General features: G+C 48.5%; 1 protein-coding gene across 2 annotated transcripts in view; it reads left to right on the top strand.

Moving 5' to 3' along the window:
• Window positions 1-14,168, top strand: part of Ncf2 (neutrophil cytosolic factor 2) — a 33,399-nt gene that overhangs the window by 7,843 nt on the left and 11,388 nt on the right. For both annotated transcript variants that reach the window (XM_023706863.1, XM_023706865.1), the window contains exons 3-10: window positions 776-884; window positions 5,174-5,308; window positions 6,250-6,357; window positions 7,653-7,712; window positions 9,187-9,230; window positions 11,340-11,481; window positions 11,704-11,772; window positions 12,665-12,740. In XM_023706863.1, the coding sequence (XP_023562631.1) occupies window positions 776-884; window positions 5,174-5,308; window positions 6,250-6,357; window positions 7,653-7,712; window positions 9,187-9,230; window positions 11,340-11,481; window positions 11,704-11,772; window positions 12,665-12,740 (743 nt within the window). The remainder of the gene's footprint in view (window positions 1-775; window positions 885-5,173; window positions 5,309-6,249; window positions 6,358-7,652; window positions 7,713-9,186; window positions 9,231-11,339; window positions 11,482-11,703; window positions 11,773-12,664; window positions 12,741-14,168) is intronic.

Genomic DNA, 14,168 nt, shown 5'->3' with positions numbered 1-14,168 from the left:
TTTAGACCACTGAGCCATCTCACCAACCCGCTCCCTCATTATTAACCAGGACCTGAGGCCACAGCAGTAACTTGCAGGAGTCTCCTGGTCGTGAAGACCTGCTGGATTTGGCCCTGGCTCTTAACTTAGGGTGACTTGCTGCACTACAATTCCTCCTGGATTCCTGCCAAACTGTGTCCAAATTCCAGGCCTATCTCCATGTGAAGCCCCAGAAGGATCAGTTAGTGACTTAGGGACTTTTTGCTTAGCTGTGTCCAGGTAAGAGCTACACCCAAGCAGATGAATCTGTCTCTGCCAGGCCAGTAAGCTGAGCAAAGTAAGGGGTGGGTCGCTTGTGTTTGCTGTTCTTCACTCCTGCAGCCAGCACAGCTGGAGGTCAGAGTGGGGCCCCTGCCTTGGTCACCTCCTCAGGAGTGTGGGTCTAGGCCCTGCTTACACCTACACTGATGTGCCCAGCCCCCATTCGCTACCCATCGCAATTCTAAGCACAGCAGTCCGTAACACTTGCCAGGCTGGTCTGACCTTACGAGGAGCAGGGGTGGGAGGATGTGCAGAGCCAGTTCTTCACATCAGCTCTGAGACTCTGTAGAGACCCGCCATGGGCAGGTGTCCTTGGTTTCAGCATTGCTGAAAAGTTAGAACGGGTTACAAGAAATTGAAAAGGCTTTTTCTCCCCCCTGAGATGGCTAGGGGAAAGGGAGAAGCAGAGACACTTTAATTCTGCATGTATTCCTCCATGATCTGGACTGGTTGATTCTTTTCCTCTGTTCTGCAGATACGACTTAGCCATCAAAGACCTTAAAGAGGCCTTGGTTCAGCTACGAGGGAACCAGCTGATAGACTACAAGATCCTGGGGCTACAGTTCAAGCTGTTTGCTTGTGAGGTAAGAGATGGGGCCAGCCCAGGCAGGAGCAGGTTGTGGTTTGCTGACACTTGCAAGGCCTTGTCAACGTCACCTGTGCCGTGAGGTCAGATTTTCCCTTGACAGAAGCTTCAGATGGGCTGATAGTATAATTCAATGTGAGACAGTTTGCCAAGGGTTCACCTTCAGCTCTACAACACAGAGTCCTCAGTTGGTGTGAATCTTAGCAACAGGCTCAATAGGCTGCCAAAGGAAGCTCCTGGGCTCCCCTGTGAGAGATGACATGAAGGTGCTCCCTGGGAAGGTATTCATAACAATTTGCATGTGTCACTCCACTGTTCAGGTTGACGAATTATTGGCTCATAGCGACAAATCCAGAATCACAGGCTCACTGTCCATGTAGCACCTGCTGCAACCTTGCTATCGCCAGGTGGCAGAGCACACTGTTTAATATTAACAGTTCCTGTCCCAGTACTTAGTTGGTACCCAAAGACAGGGGGAAGATGATTTGGCACACATCCATCACCTCTTTCTTATTCAAAGAACAGCTCAATGCACAAATTTAGGTAAAAATTTCCATAGAAGGACAACTTTTTTTCCGTGTTACCAAAAAGGAGAACATGACTGGCTTTGCCTTTGTGGGTTCATGGACTTTTTGCAAACAACCTTCCCACCCCTCCCAACCCCCCACATCAGCAGCTTTAAAAAACTAAAATCCCTGCAAATGTCTTGGATCTTTATTTAGAAGAATAGCTGAAAAAAGACCCTTTGCCTTATTTTCTCAGGCATATGAAATATTCCCAGGGTTACTCAGGGCTAAAGATAGAGTCCACAGCTGCCCAGGGCCCCTGGGGACACATGGTCCCATCCCAGCCCTACAGCAGGCCTGCAGCTCTCTCCACTTCTCACAGTCTGGGCAGAGGAGGCTTTGCATTAGGCATGGGCTGGCATCTGACCAGCTTGCAGAGGCAAGTTACCCAACCCTGGCACACTGAGAGGTTGGACCGGGTGTTCTCCATTGTAGGATTTGTCCTGCGTTCTGTGGTGTTTGGCAGCAACTCTGGCCTCTGCCCACTGGATGCCAGGAGCACTCTACCCCTGGTTGTGAGAACCAAAACTGCCTTTACTTCTACAGATTTAAGGGTTAAGGGGCCAAGCTGATTAAAATATATATATATATATATCTCGCACTCCAGTGTCATCAAAGCAGAGCTTCAGGAGAGGACAATCCTCCCTGCTGCTTAGGTTGAACCAACCTGATGGACATGAGCTACTGGCTGAGTGGGCTCCTTTGCAAGTGGAGCTTCACCTTTCGGAGTCCGAGACCCTCTATGCTGTGGGAAAGCCACAGTCATTCACCCACATTACATCTTGTTCCTCTCTTCTCACCACGGCATAACTGTGGCTGCTGAGAAGCCGCACCTCTTGTTGAGGAGTCTCAAGGTTTCTGTAGTTACCCAGTCATAAAAATCTTGCTGAGAGAAAAAGTGTCGAGAGAAGGTGCCTGAGACCCAGGTAGGAACCACCTTGAGCTCTTCTCTTTGTACACAGGGCTGAGGTAGGTAGCCAACCGTGTACAGATGCTTCTCTGCCTATGGGTACAGGTTGTCTAGAGAAACCCATATGACATTTAAAATGTCCTAAATGCGATGGGGTGTGGTGGTGCACAGCTGTAATTGCAGCACTCAGGAGGATCACCATGATTTCAAGACCAGCATGAACTACATAATGAGACCCTGTTTCTAAAAAAAAAATCCTATTCGATCCCCAGCACCACAGGCCCCACCGGTCCAGCCCCCAGGTACACTGAGCTGGCCACTGAGACCGGGCGTAGTGCCACACACCTGTAATCCCAGCACTGGGGAGGCTGAGACAGGAGAATCACTCCAAGTGCAATCTGCATAGTGAGACTCTGTGCCAAATAAATAAATATTTTTAAAAATTGAATTTAAAAAAGTCCTAAATTGAAAATGCACCTAGTAAAAAAAAAAAAAAAAAAAAAGAAGAAGAAGAAAAAAAAAGAAAACAGGGGCTGGGGAGATGGCTCAGTGGAATAAGCGCTTCCCTGGCAAGCGCAAGGGCCTGAGTTCGATCCCTGGTTCCGCAAAAAAAAAGAAAAAAAGAAAAAAAAGGAAAATGCACCTAGTGAGGGCTGAGGAGATAGATCAGAGATCCAAACGCCTGCCTGGCAAGCACAAGGGCATGGGTTCTGTCCCCAGAACCACATGCTGTACTGGCCTTGGAGCCCTGGGCACACCGTGCCAGCCACTGAGACCAGGCATGGTGATCTGTAATCCCAGACCACCTGCATGCCTGTAATCCCAGCACTAGGGAGGCTGAGACAGGAGGATCACTATGAGTCCAAGATGCAAAGTGAGATCCCGTACCAAATAAATAAAAGATTTAAGGGAGGAAAAAAGAGAAGACAACATACTTAATGGGTCTGACTGTTCCTCACAGCTAGCAACACAGTGTGGTTGTAGATGACTGGTTGTCTGTCCCTGCTTAATGACGCCACTGCCTGTATTGCAAGAGAACATCATAGTGCATATTACCAGCCTGAGAAAAGATCAAAACTAAACATTTGAAGTACTGTTGTTGTAGAAACTTTGCACCATTGTACAGTCCAAAGATCCCACCTAGAGCTGCATATCATGGCCCATACCTGTAATCCCAGCTATTTGAGAGACTGAGACAAGAGGACTACTAGTTTGAGACCAGCCTGGGGCTCAAAAAGAAGAAAGAAAGAGGGTTGGCAATGTAGTTTAGTGGTAGAGTGCTTTTACAAATGCACGAGACCTTGGGTTCACCACCCACCTCCCCTCTAGCCGTTGTATGCCAACAGTACGCAGCAGGCTTCAGGTCAGGAATGCTCGAGCAGGCCTGGGAGGGAGTCCCGGGCACCACTTCTGGGCGTGGCCTAGGCCTCCACGGAAACACCAATTCCTGCTCCCATCCAAGCCTGTCAAGTTAGCATCTCTTGCAGGAGGCCTCAGTTCTTGCACAGGAGCTCCTCCTTAGCTGCCTGAGTCTTGGCATGCCATGGCTGTGGCTTCCTACGGAGCAAGGAAGGGCAAGATGGAGGGTCACGTCTTTCATAGCCTAGTCTCCAAGTCACACCGCTTCATTTCCATAATATCCTTATCTTTCCTACTTTGTTTCAGTCAAATAGGTTTCTAGCAATCTTACTAATGCAGCTTAAGGGTTATTTGATTCTATGCTGTTATGGTTTGTGTCTAACTGTGCCCCCCAAGCCTCATGCAGTCATGGGATGGGGACTTCTAGAGTTTGAGATTAACTCATGATCCACTGAGATTATGGGTCTTAGTACTGCTGGGATTATGGATGTGAGTGCCACACCCAGCCTGGGGCTGATAGCCTGAATGAAATGTAAAGGAGACAGAGAGACAGACTTTCTCTCCGTTGCCATTGTTGCCGCTACTCCTCCCTTGGCTCCACTTTGCCACTGCCATCAACTGATGCTCTCTGCCCTGTGCCTCTCTCTCTGCCTTGGAGCCAGTTGAGTATGGAAGGAAACCTCCAGTAACTGTGAGCTGCATTAACCTTTCCTTCCTTCATTCTGAGCGTCAGGTATTTGTCCCAGCAACAAGAGAAGAATAACAGGCATATGTGCAAGTTGTGAAGCTCAGTAATAAAACAAATACTCATGACTCCACACCTCAGTTAGACCTGTAAAACTATGGAAATTACTCAATTTGCCATTCCCTCCCACCCCAGGCAAAGCGCTCCGTGAGTTCCATGCTGAGTTCCATTCTCTGCCCAGCTCCACTGAATTTTGTCCGTGGAGTTTCTCACACACCTTTGCGATGTTGTAGTCAGCTTAACTCATGTGGCCCAAACCAGGTTCTGGGGTTCTGCTGCAGGACAATGTATCTGGATCCCTCTCCCCCACTCTGTCCCTTTCCAAAGGTTTAGCCCAGCCTTCGTGGCAGGAGTTGGACTGGGGGCGGGGGGCACACACACCCAATGCTATGCTCCATTCTGCCGCCTCCAGGAGACTTGGACAAGTCCTTCTCCATATTATATCAACATGGGGCAGTTTTCATTCTTTTCTGACCTATTTGGTTGTTGGAAGAGCATTCATAATGTTGGGCTTATACCTTATATGGCGCCTTCTTAACTCCATGTTTGTGCTTGACCTAACTCAGTAGCAAGACTAATCCTCTGATGCTTCACACAGTCCTGGAAGAACTGGGGAAGGCAAAGATGTCTCCCTGCATGTACCTGCAAACCCTTCCTTAGTACTTTGATTTGGAGTAGCTTCAAATTTTCTGCCTTCGCTTTTATAGGTATTGTATAACATCGCTCTCATGTACGCCAAGAAGGGGGAATGGAAAAAGGCCGAAGAGCAGTTAGCTTTGGCGACGAGCATGAAGTCTGAGCCCAGGCATTCCAAGATTGACAAGGCCGTGGAAAGTGTGTGGGTGAGTGCGGGGTGACGCAGCGGGTGAGAGGATTCCTCGAGTTCTTACTGGTTGCAGAGGACACCACACAAGGGGGCTTTTCCTTTCTGAGAGTTTTGCTCTTTCACCTGAGCTGAGGAGCCAGGCTCGAAGGCTTGTACACCTCTCACCCTGGAGCACCGTGGAGGCCCAGCACCATGGGAGCAGAATCTTAGGTGGTGAGCAGTGTTGCGTAGCCCCCAAGCACAGTGAGGACAGAGGCTGTGTTTGCTCATCTCTGTGTCCTAGAGCCTGGCCCCAGTGCCAGGCACATAATAGCTCTCAGCAACAAGGTGTTGATCAGATGGGTAAATGGTGAGAAGTGGCAAGGATTTGAGTACGTTGAGGAGTAAAACTAGTTTTAATTGAGATGTTCAAGGCACCAGAGAGGAGAGGGCTTAAGTCAGTCTTTATATGTCTCTTCGTGCCAGCAGTGCCAGTCCCAGGAGAGCACTGTCGTGGCTCTTGCTTGGGGCCTGACCACCTAAGGGACACTACACAGACAGGGCGAGGGGCACTGCTCTCTAGGAAAAGAGACTTCTGGGCAAATAACACTGGCAGATGGCCCCAAGGCCTTGCACCATGCGGTAGTATTGAAAACAACTGTTCCCACCTTACAGTAGAGAATAACAACAAGCCCAGTCCTTACTAATTTGGAAAAACTGCTTTCGTGAGATTATTTCAATGGATCTTACATCACTGGATGAGGGGAGCGGCCACGCATTATCACCCCTGTTTTCAGATTAGGAATTGACAATCATGAGCAGCATAGGCCATTTGGGCAGCTGCACCCTCGGCGGTGCTGGTGCAGTACTGACTGTACCCCATTTGTCCGCACAGTGATGAAATCCAGACAACATAATTCTTAGAGCAGGCTGCTAGCATGAAGAACATGCGACTGTCTGTTGTTTTCTGTGTTACAGAAACAGAAGCTGTATGAGCCCGTGGTCATCCCCGTGGGGCGGCTGTTTCGACCAAATGATAGACAAGTGGCCCAGCTGGCCAAGAAGGATTACCTAGGCAAGGCCACGGTAGGTGGGCATGCGTGGGCGCCCTCACGGCCCCTCTGCCCAGACCCCATGGGACCAGGCTTCCCCAGGGCTCTGGCCCCATGAGCTGAAGATCACAGGTGACAAGGCCTGGCTGAAGGGCAAGCAAATGCTTCCAGTTCTCTCCAGGCTTCTCTCTTCTCCCTGCCGGCCTGTGGTTACTCTTGGGATGCTGAACCAGTGCAAGGCTGGGTCAGAGAGGAAAAGGTTCCTGATGAGCAGAGAACAAGTCAGGGGAGAGGACCCTCCAGGCAGGCCCTGGGCTGCAGGCTTCCTGTAGCTCACTTCTCACTGCTGTGAGGACTGCCCCCCTCCACAGCACTGTGACCAGGACTCGCACACCGGACTCCTTCTGAAGCTGGGTCTTAAATCCTTTCAGACAGGATCTAAAGTGAGTCAGCAAAACCACCCCAAAATTGCATTTGACTTTGACATGTATTTAGATTAATGGTGTCCACACAGCCACCAGTGGATGAAAGGATAAACAAAATGGGATAGATCCACACAATGGAATTACTCGGCCAAAAAAAGGAATGGAACGCTGATCCAGGCAGCAACAAGGATGAGCCCTTGATGCTGTAAGAAGCCAGACACAAAAGGCCACATGTTGTACAATTACTTTTGTTACATAAAATATGTGGGGGGCTGGGGAGATAGCTTAGTGGAATAAGCGCTTCCCTGTAAGTGCAAGCACCTGAGTTCAATCCCTGGTTCTGCCAAAAAAAAAAAGTAAAATAAAATAATAAAATATGTGAACAAGCAAACTGGTGGTTTCCAGGCTCTGGAAAGAAGACTGTAGATTAGTCGCTTAATGGTATAACATTTTCTTTTGGGGTGATGGAAAATGTTTTGAAATTCAGTAGAGAGGGACTGGGGAGATGGCTCAGTAGAATAAGTGCTTGCCTGGCAAGCACAAGGGCCTGAGTTCAATCCCCGGTTCTGCCAAATGAAATTCAGTAGAGAAGGTGGCAGCACAGCATTGTGGGTGTACTAACTTGTTCACTTATTTAAAATGGTTAATTTGATGCAATATGAATTTCACTTTAATAAAAAAAATTCTTTTTCAAGAGAGGAAGAGTGAGCTGGGTTCCTGGAGGCGAGTGAGAGCTAGTTCCTTTGGTTCTGAAACATTAATATAAAAGATGAGTAATCTACTCCTTGTACACCTCTCCTGGTACTGGCGCAAGTGAACGTGGGTCTGCAGCGTGAGAAAGGAGAACTCTTAAGGTGGGAGAACAGGGCCACAGAGCCCTCACACCCTGCTGGCCTCATTTCAGGTTGTGGCTTCTGTGGTGGATCAAGACAGCTTCTCTGGGTTTGCCCCTCTCCAGCCGCAGGTGAGTGGTCCTGCCCTGCTGCCTGGACCTAGTCTCTAGAGATGTGGGAAAAACAGCCCCCATGAGAGCTGTGCTGAGGTGCCTCCTCGTGGGAGCACCTTGCCAGCCACTCCGTGCTGCCGAGGGGCTGCCTGCCTGTTCAGCCCAATGTCCAGGGCCCGCCAGGATGCCAGACATGTCAGCTAATCTCACATCTTCATCATGCCTCTAAATTCTCATAGATCTGTTGTCTTGTGAAGGAAGCCTTGATCATTCCCTTAGAAAGCTGAAATGCAAGCTGTAGAAACAGCCCCTCCTAGGACAAAGGGTTGAACTGGAAATGGGGTGGTACTTTGCACCAAGCTACATCCCTAACCCCACCTCCACACTTTTGAGACAGTGCCTTATAGGTCGCTAAACTGAACAGGCTGGGCTGAAGCTTGTGATCCTCCTGTCTCAGCCTCCCAAAATGCTGGATTATAGCCATGTGCCACAAAGGCCAGCTTGTGCAAGGCTTTTTAACCACCCTGGGCCTTGGGTACTTAGGTTCTCCTGGCCCCATTCATTCGCTTCTGTGTAGGGGATTTTCCTGGCAATGCCAATGAAGTGCCAGGGAGACTCAATTTTCAGACCTAAATGGGCACAGAGAGCTGGTCTCAGCTGAGAAGAATGGTAGTGAATGTAGAAAGAAGGCAGAGCTTCCTTGTGACTAGAGGAGGGTAACATAGGAGGCCTCCTGCAGTGCGGCAGCGAAGGACAGGAGCCTTGGGAAACATGGCGGAGCGTCCTGAGCACAGACCCTCCTGGGCGCAGGACAGCACTGAGCGCCTCGCTGAGAGAGCACGATCACTCTGGCACAGAGCGTGACCAACGCTGGGCTCTGGGGAGCGTGATGAGCAAAGAAGGACAGTGGAGGGCCAGCATGCAGACTCCTTCAGCTGCTTCTTCACAATAAAGTTGAAAGAGTCCCAAGAGCCTTGAGTTTCAGTTTAGCCAATGGGCTGCAAGAGGGGACAGAAGCCCAGATAACTGGACTCCAAGACATTCAGTATAGAAAAAGGGAATCTACATTGGAAGAAGATTCTGACCTGTCCAATGGGTCCTGAGTTGATTTTAAATACCCAGAAGTGTCACGTGATACAGCAGATATTAATTATAGAACAGAGCTGTTGGAAACTGTCCTGGGAAAAGGACTGAGCTCAGGGGCAAAGCACTCTCTGACACCACATTGCTCTCTGATAGCTAACCTTCTCCAGAAGCCAGCGCTGGCTCAAGTGGAAGTGCTGTGCTGATGAAATCACCGCCTGGGGAGCTGGTGGGAGGTGCTATTTTCCAAGGTTTAGTCAGGATGGCTGTGCCTTCTCCCTAGGCAGTGTTCCCATCAGCCACAAGGGCAGCCTCTGATTTTCTGGATTGGAAGAATGCTCACATTACCATTAATGGTCTGCTTTCTCTCTGTTCTTTCCTCCCTTCATTTGTCCCGAATGTTCCATAGGCAGCTGAGCCTCCTCCCAGACCCAAGACCCCAGAGATCTTCAGGTAAGTTAGATCCAGGTCCATCTGCAGAGTATTCACTGCCAAGCTAGAATTGATGGCAACAAACTGGTGAAGAAGATGAGGCTGGTCGAAATCTGTGGACTTTTCTAGAATGTGAGGCTCCTTCTGTTTGCAAGCTTACAACAGACTAATACAGTGGGGATGGGAGTCTTATTTCTTGTGGAACTGACCACCAGGGCCTGGCTGCAGCTACACTGTGTCCCCATGTCCCCACATCAACGTGCGTGCGTAGCAGCTTATGTGGTAAGGGCTTGTGGAAGTGCAGCAGTTCACAGGGGATAAAGTCCAAGGTTAGAGCTTAGCTTTGTGCTGGCATCGGGTCCCCTCTGGAGAGGAGGAGGCTAGAGCTCTCTGGCCCGGAAGCTACAGTGGTGTCCCCTTTCCTGTGTGGGCATTTCTCACTCTATTGGCACATGTTCTCTGAAGCAGTAAGAGGAAGGACTCAAGAGAAGGAAGTCATTCTTCTGTAAGATAAAAAGCAACATGACACAACCTACAGTTCTCTTAAGAATTCCCCCAATGGGGCCAGGGAGATGGCTCAGTAGAATAAGCGCTTCCCTGGCCAGTGCAAGGGCCTGAGTTCCATGGTTCTGCAAAACAAACAAACAAACAAAAAAACCCCACAATTCCCCCCCCCCATGTAACAAAAGAAGCCTATTTAGTGCCTTTACAATTAAAGAGTCTAGAAAATTGAAAAGTAACTACAAAAGTGAGAAGGTTGGGTAAGTGCCCTGGAGCTGGAGAGGAGTCTGCGTGACAGAGAGCCTGTTTGGAGACAGAAGGAAGCACAGAGTGTAATGTGAGCAGGAGCCTGTGAACCATCACACCTGGCATGGAGAGCAGCCCCGAGTGGAGGAGTGAGGCGGGTCTCGAGGAGTCAGGAAGGCAAGCGCTCTGCCCAGCACACGGGGAGGCTGCTGGGAGCCCTCTGTGCATCCTTCAAGTGGCTTGCCTCACCTCTTGCTCTTCATCTCCTTCCCTTCCCTGGCCAGAGATTTCTCCGCCTCTTCCCGTTCATCCTTCTCACTTGGCTTCCCCTGCTCCCCTGACCCTCCTTGCCCACCTGTGGGACCCGGCCAACTTTACCCAGGACCCCAGAAGGGAAAGTAGGATAGGGACTGAAAACTTCACTATCTTGTATTGATTGGGTATTGTATTTTTTTTTTTAAATCCTTATCCCAAAGCATATACAGTTGTCCCCCTTTATCTGCAGTTTTACTTTCTGAAGTGTCAGTGACGTGTTGTCTACCACAGCCAAAAAATACTAAATGGAAAGTTCCAGAAATAAAATTCTAGAATAAATTTTATTCCAGAATAAATTCTAAATGGTGCCATTCCAAGTAGCATGATGAAATGTCACACTTCCTGCTCCCTCCCACTAGGGACATGAATCATTCATTGTCCAGCGCATGAGGCTCTGTGTGTTACCTGCCCACTGGGTACCTAGTGGCCATCTGCCTCTGCAGTCAAGATGGTCTGTTGTGTGTGTATCATAGTGCGTCTGTTCAAGTAATCCAAAGTGTAGGAGTCTTGCTAAAGAGGAATGGTAAACAGCTTCCTTTAAGTGAAAAGGTGAATGTTCTCGACTTAACAAGGAAAAAAAATCATATGTAAGGTTGCCAAGATCTACAGTAAGAGAATTTTCTACTTGTGAAATTTTGAAGACAAAAGCAATTCGTGCTGGTTTTGCTGTCACACTTCAAACTGTAAAAGTTACAGCCAGTGTATAGTAGTGTTTAGTTCAGATGGGGAAAGCACTGCATTTGTGTATGTGAGTATAAGAAAAAGCAGTATGTTGAGGGGTCAGTACTATACGTAGGTTCAGGCATCCCCTTGGGGGCTTTGCTCCTAATCTGTAGGAAGTGAGGGGTGGTGGTGGGCAGCAGTTTTATTCTGTGTTTATGCAGCATCCTCACGTGCACTTTCTCACCAACCTCCTTTGGGAGGCCAGGTAGGTCACACGGACAGGTAGATGTGAAGCTGGGACCACTAGAGCCACTTTTATCTCTTTATGCTGGTCCCACAGTACCAAGGGAGAGGATGTGGTCCCAGCCAAACCATGGGCTGGATCTTCTGTCTCCCTTCTTGCAGGGCTCTGGAAGGGGAGGCTCACCGGGTGCTGTTTGGATTTGTTCCCGAGACCCCAGAGGAGCTCCAGGTCATGCCAGGAAACATCGTCTTTGTCTTGAAGAAGGGCAATGATAACTGGGCCACGGTCATGTTCAATGGGCAGGTGCGCAGAGGTTCCGGGGAGGTCCTCAGGGTATGGGGCCTGGCAGGAAATGGCAGAGCTTCCACTTGAGTGCTATCTGCCACCTTGTTTGCAGATCAGCCAAGTGTTTCGGTCTGTGGTTGGTTGCTCTCTGCTTGTGTGGTGCAGGGCTGCTGCATGGTAGGAACAGTGATGATCACAACTCTCTTTTCCCCTTTCTGATTCAATGATGCTGCCCTGCAGAAGGGGCTCGTTCCCTGCAACTACCTTGAGCCGGTTGAGCTACGGATTCATCCTCAGCAGCAGCTCCAGGTAACAACGGGCCTGACCTGTTTCCTCCCACTTTGGGCAGATCTCTCTTTGGAGGGGAGAAAAGTAGCACAGAAGAGGTTGTATCACTGTCTCTGAAGAAAGACTTGTTGGTCTTGGGCCAGCTGAGGTGGCCCTGACTGCTAGGAGCTAAACCTGGGGACAAAGGAGGAGGCCCAGATGTGCTGAGCAGAAGGTCCACTGGGCCCGCTCAGCTGTGACTCCTTCTGGTCAGGGTGGCTTGGGAATCAAATCCTGCCAGTATTTTAAGGTTGTGTTCTTCCCACATGGGTCTGTTTTACCAGAAGAACAGCCAAAGCATTGGTGCAATGTATTAAAGACAAGTAAGATCTCTCTTAACAGTGTTGAATGAGAATAGGCCTCCCAGCCACTTTCTCCCAAGCTGACACCTCCTCTACCAGCCCCTAAAGGAGCTTATCCTTTCGCCAGGCCTAAAGACTGCTCTTGGTGGGATCTGAGCAGCCCCGTGAGTGACCTGATGGCCACAGAGCCTATCTCCTGATGCTATAGGATCATAGCATCACTTCCTGTGCTTTGGTTTCCAAATGCATGACAAGAGAAGCAGAATTTTCCTTTCTCATTGCTCTCCTCAGCTGAGACAAGAGCATAGTGTCCCACCCTCTCTCCAGTGTGTTTCCAAGGCATGATGAGGTGGCAAGGGGCTAGAAGGTGATTGTTAAGGTCCTTTCTGCTGTGACTTTTCATTAGGCTAAACTCAGCCTGTCCTTTAAATCAATCTTTTTTTTTAGCCTTTCTGAAATGTCAGGACCACTCTAATTTTGAGAAAGTCATTTGTATCTGGTTCCTTTCCCCCTTGACCCTGTCCTGAGAACTTTGTCTAAATGAAGATTCTTCCTCTTCCTGTCACCTCTAGGAGGAAACCTCCCTGGAACCTGACATCCCACCTCCTCCCAGTTCCAATGCCCCAGGGAGACCCCAGCTGTCACCAGGTTAGTGGCCCTGAAGCAAAATCACAAGCCCAGTTAAGGACTATTTTTGGCTGGTTTCTGACAGAGAAGGTCTCTCCTAGCTTTCCAGGAAACTGTGGTTTCTTCTCCCAGGGTGCCTATTTATTATCACCCAAACCAAGCTCCTTTGTCTTACATTGCCTACTCACCCCAAACACATCAGTGTCTTTTCTCCTTGCCAGCTCTAAAATACTCATGGGACATGGTTGAACATGGTTTCTGAGGGACAGTGTCACCTTGCAAGTAGCCACCAAAGCCCTTACTTGTTAAGTACTGAAATCATATCCCTGAAGAAAAGTCGCGATAATTGCATGTTTTTTACACCAGAGGGGCATGGAGCAGCTCTTCTCAAATGTCTGAGGAGTTTTATCTGGAAAAGATACCACTCTACAAGGACCTGGAAGAGTGCCGGGTGGGCAAGAACCAACAGGAGATGCAAAAGGGAGATTTTTCTTTCTGTAAGGGTCTTGCATGACTGTCTGGGGAAGCAATGGGCTTTCAGTCACTAGTGCAATTTAGGCAGACTTTGTACCACTTCCATTAGCAGTGGAGAAGGGTTCCTTTTTCCTCACATCCCCAACAGAATTTACTAGTTGACTTCTTTTTTTTTTTTTTATAAGTGAAGTTTTTTTTTTATTTATTTTTATTTATTACATTTATTTATTGTGTGTGTGTGTGGCCAGCTCAGCCCACCAGGGGGCGGGTCTGGCTGGCATGTGGTGCTGGGGATCGAACCGCGGTCCCTGTGCTTTGCCAAGCTTGTTTCAAGTAGGTGCTTTAGACCACTGAGCCATCTCTCCAGCCCCCGACTAGTTGACTTCTTGATGAGGATGGAATTTGTTTTGGAGATGGAATCTCAGTGTTGTTTTAATTTGAATCTTTTGAATGACCAAGTGAAGCTGAACTTTTTTTTTTTTTGCAGAACCAGGGATCGAACTCAGGCCCTTACACTTGCCAGGGAAGCACTTATTCCACTGAGCTATCTCCCTGGCCCCTGAACATTTTTTAAAAAGTATATTTGCTTTTTCTAATTATTCATTTGAGAAGCATATCCATCTCACATGTTCATTTAGAGTATGAGTGTAAATTTGGGGGACCTGATTTTTTTAATTCTTTTATGTTCTAGATATTAGTCTTTTGAGGAAAAACTAGTTAAAATTTTCTCCCACACTGTGGATGGTCTTTTCACTCTCCTGGTGATTTCTTTTGCTATGCAAAAGCTTTTTAATAAGATGAGATTCTAGTTGTTGATTTTTTTGTATCAGAATTCAGAGTTGATTCTATTTCCCGTTGGGGTTTTGTTCATGAAGTGTTTGAAGCCTTTATATTGAAGTGGATGCCACTTGAAGATATACTTGTAAGTGAAATAAACCAGACACACATGTGTAAATATCGTATAGTTTCCCTAGT

The sequence above is a fragment of the Octodon degus genome, unplaced genomic scaffold, assembly GCF_000260255.1.
Source record: "Octodon degus isolate 3935 unplaced genomic scaffold, OctDeg1.0 scaffold00273, whole genome shotgun sequence".
NCBI lineage: Eukaryota > Metazoa > Chordata > Mammalia > Rodentia > Octodontidae > Octodon > Octodon degus.
Note: the sequence above shows the minus strand (reverse complement) of the source record. Positions and strands in the feature narration are given on the sequence as shown.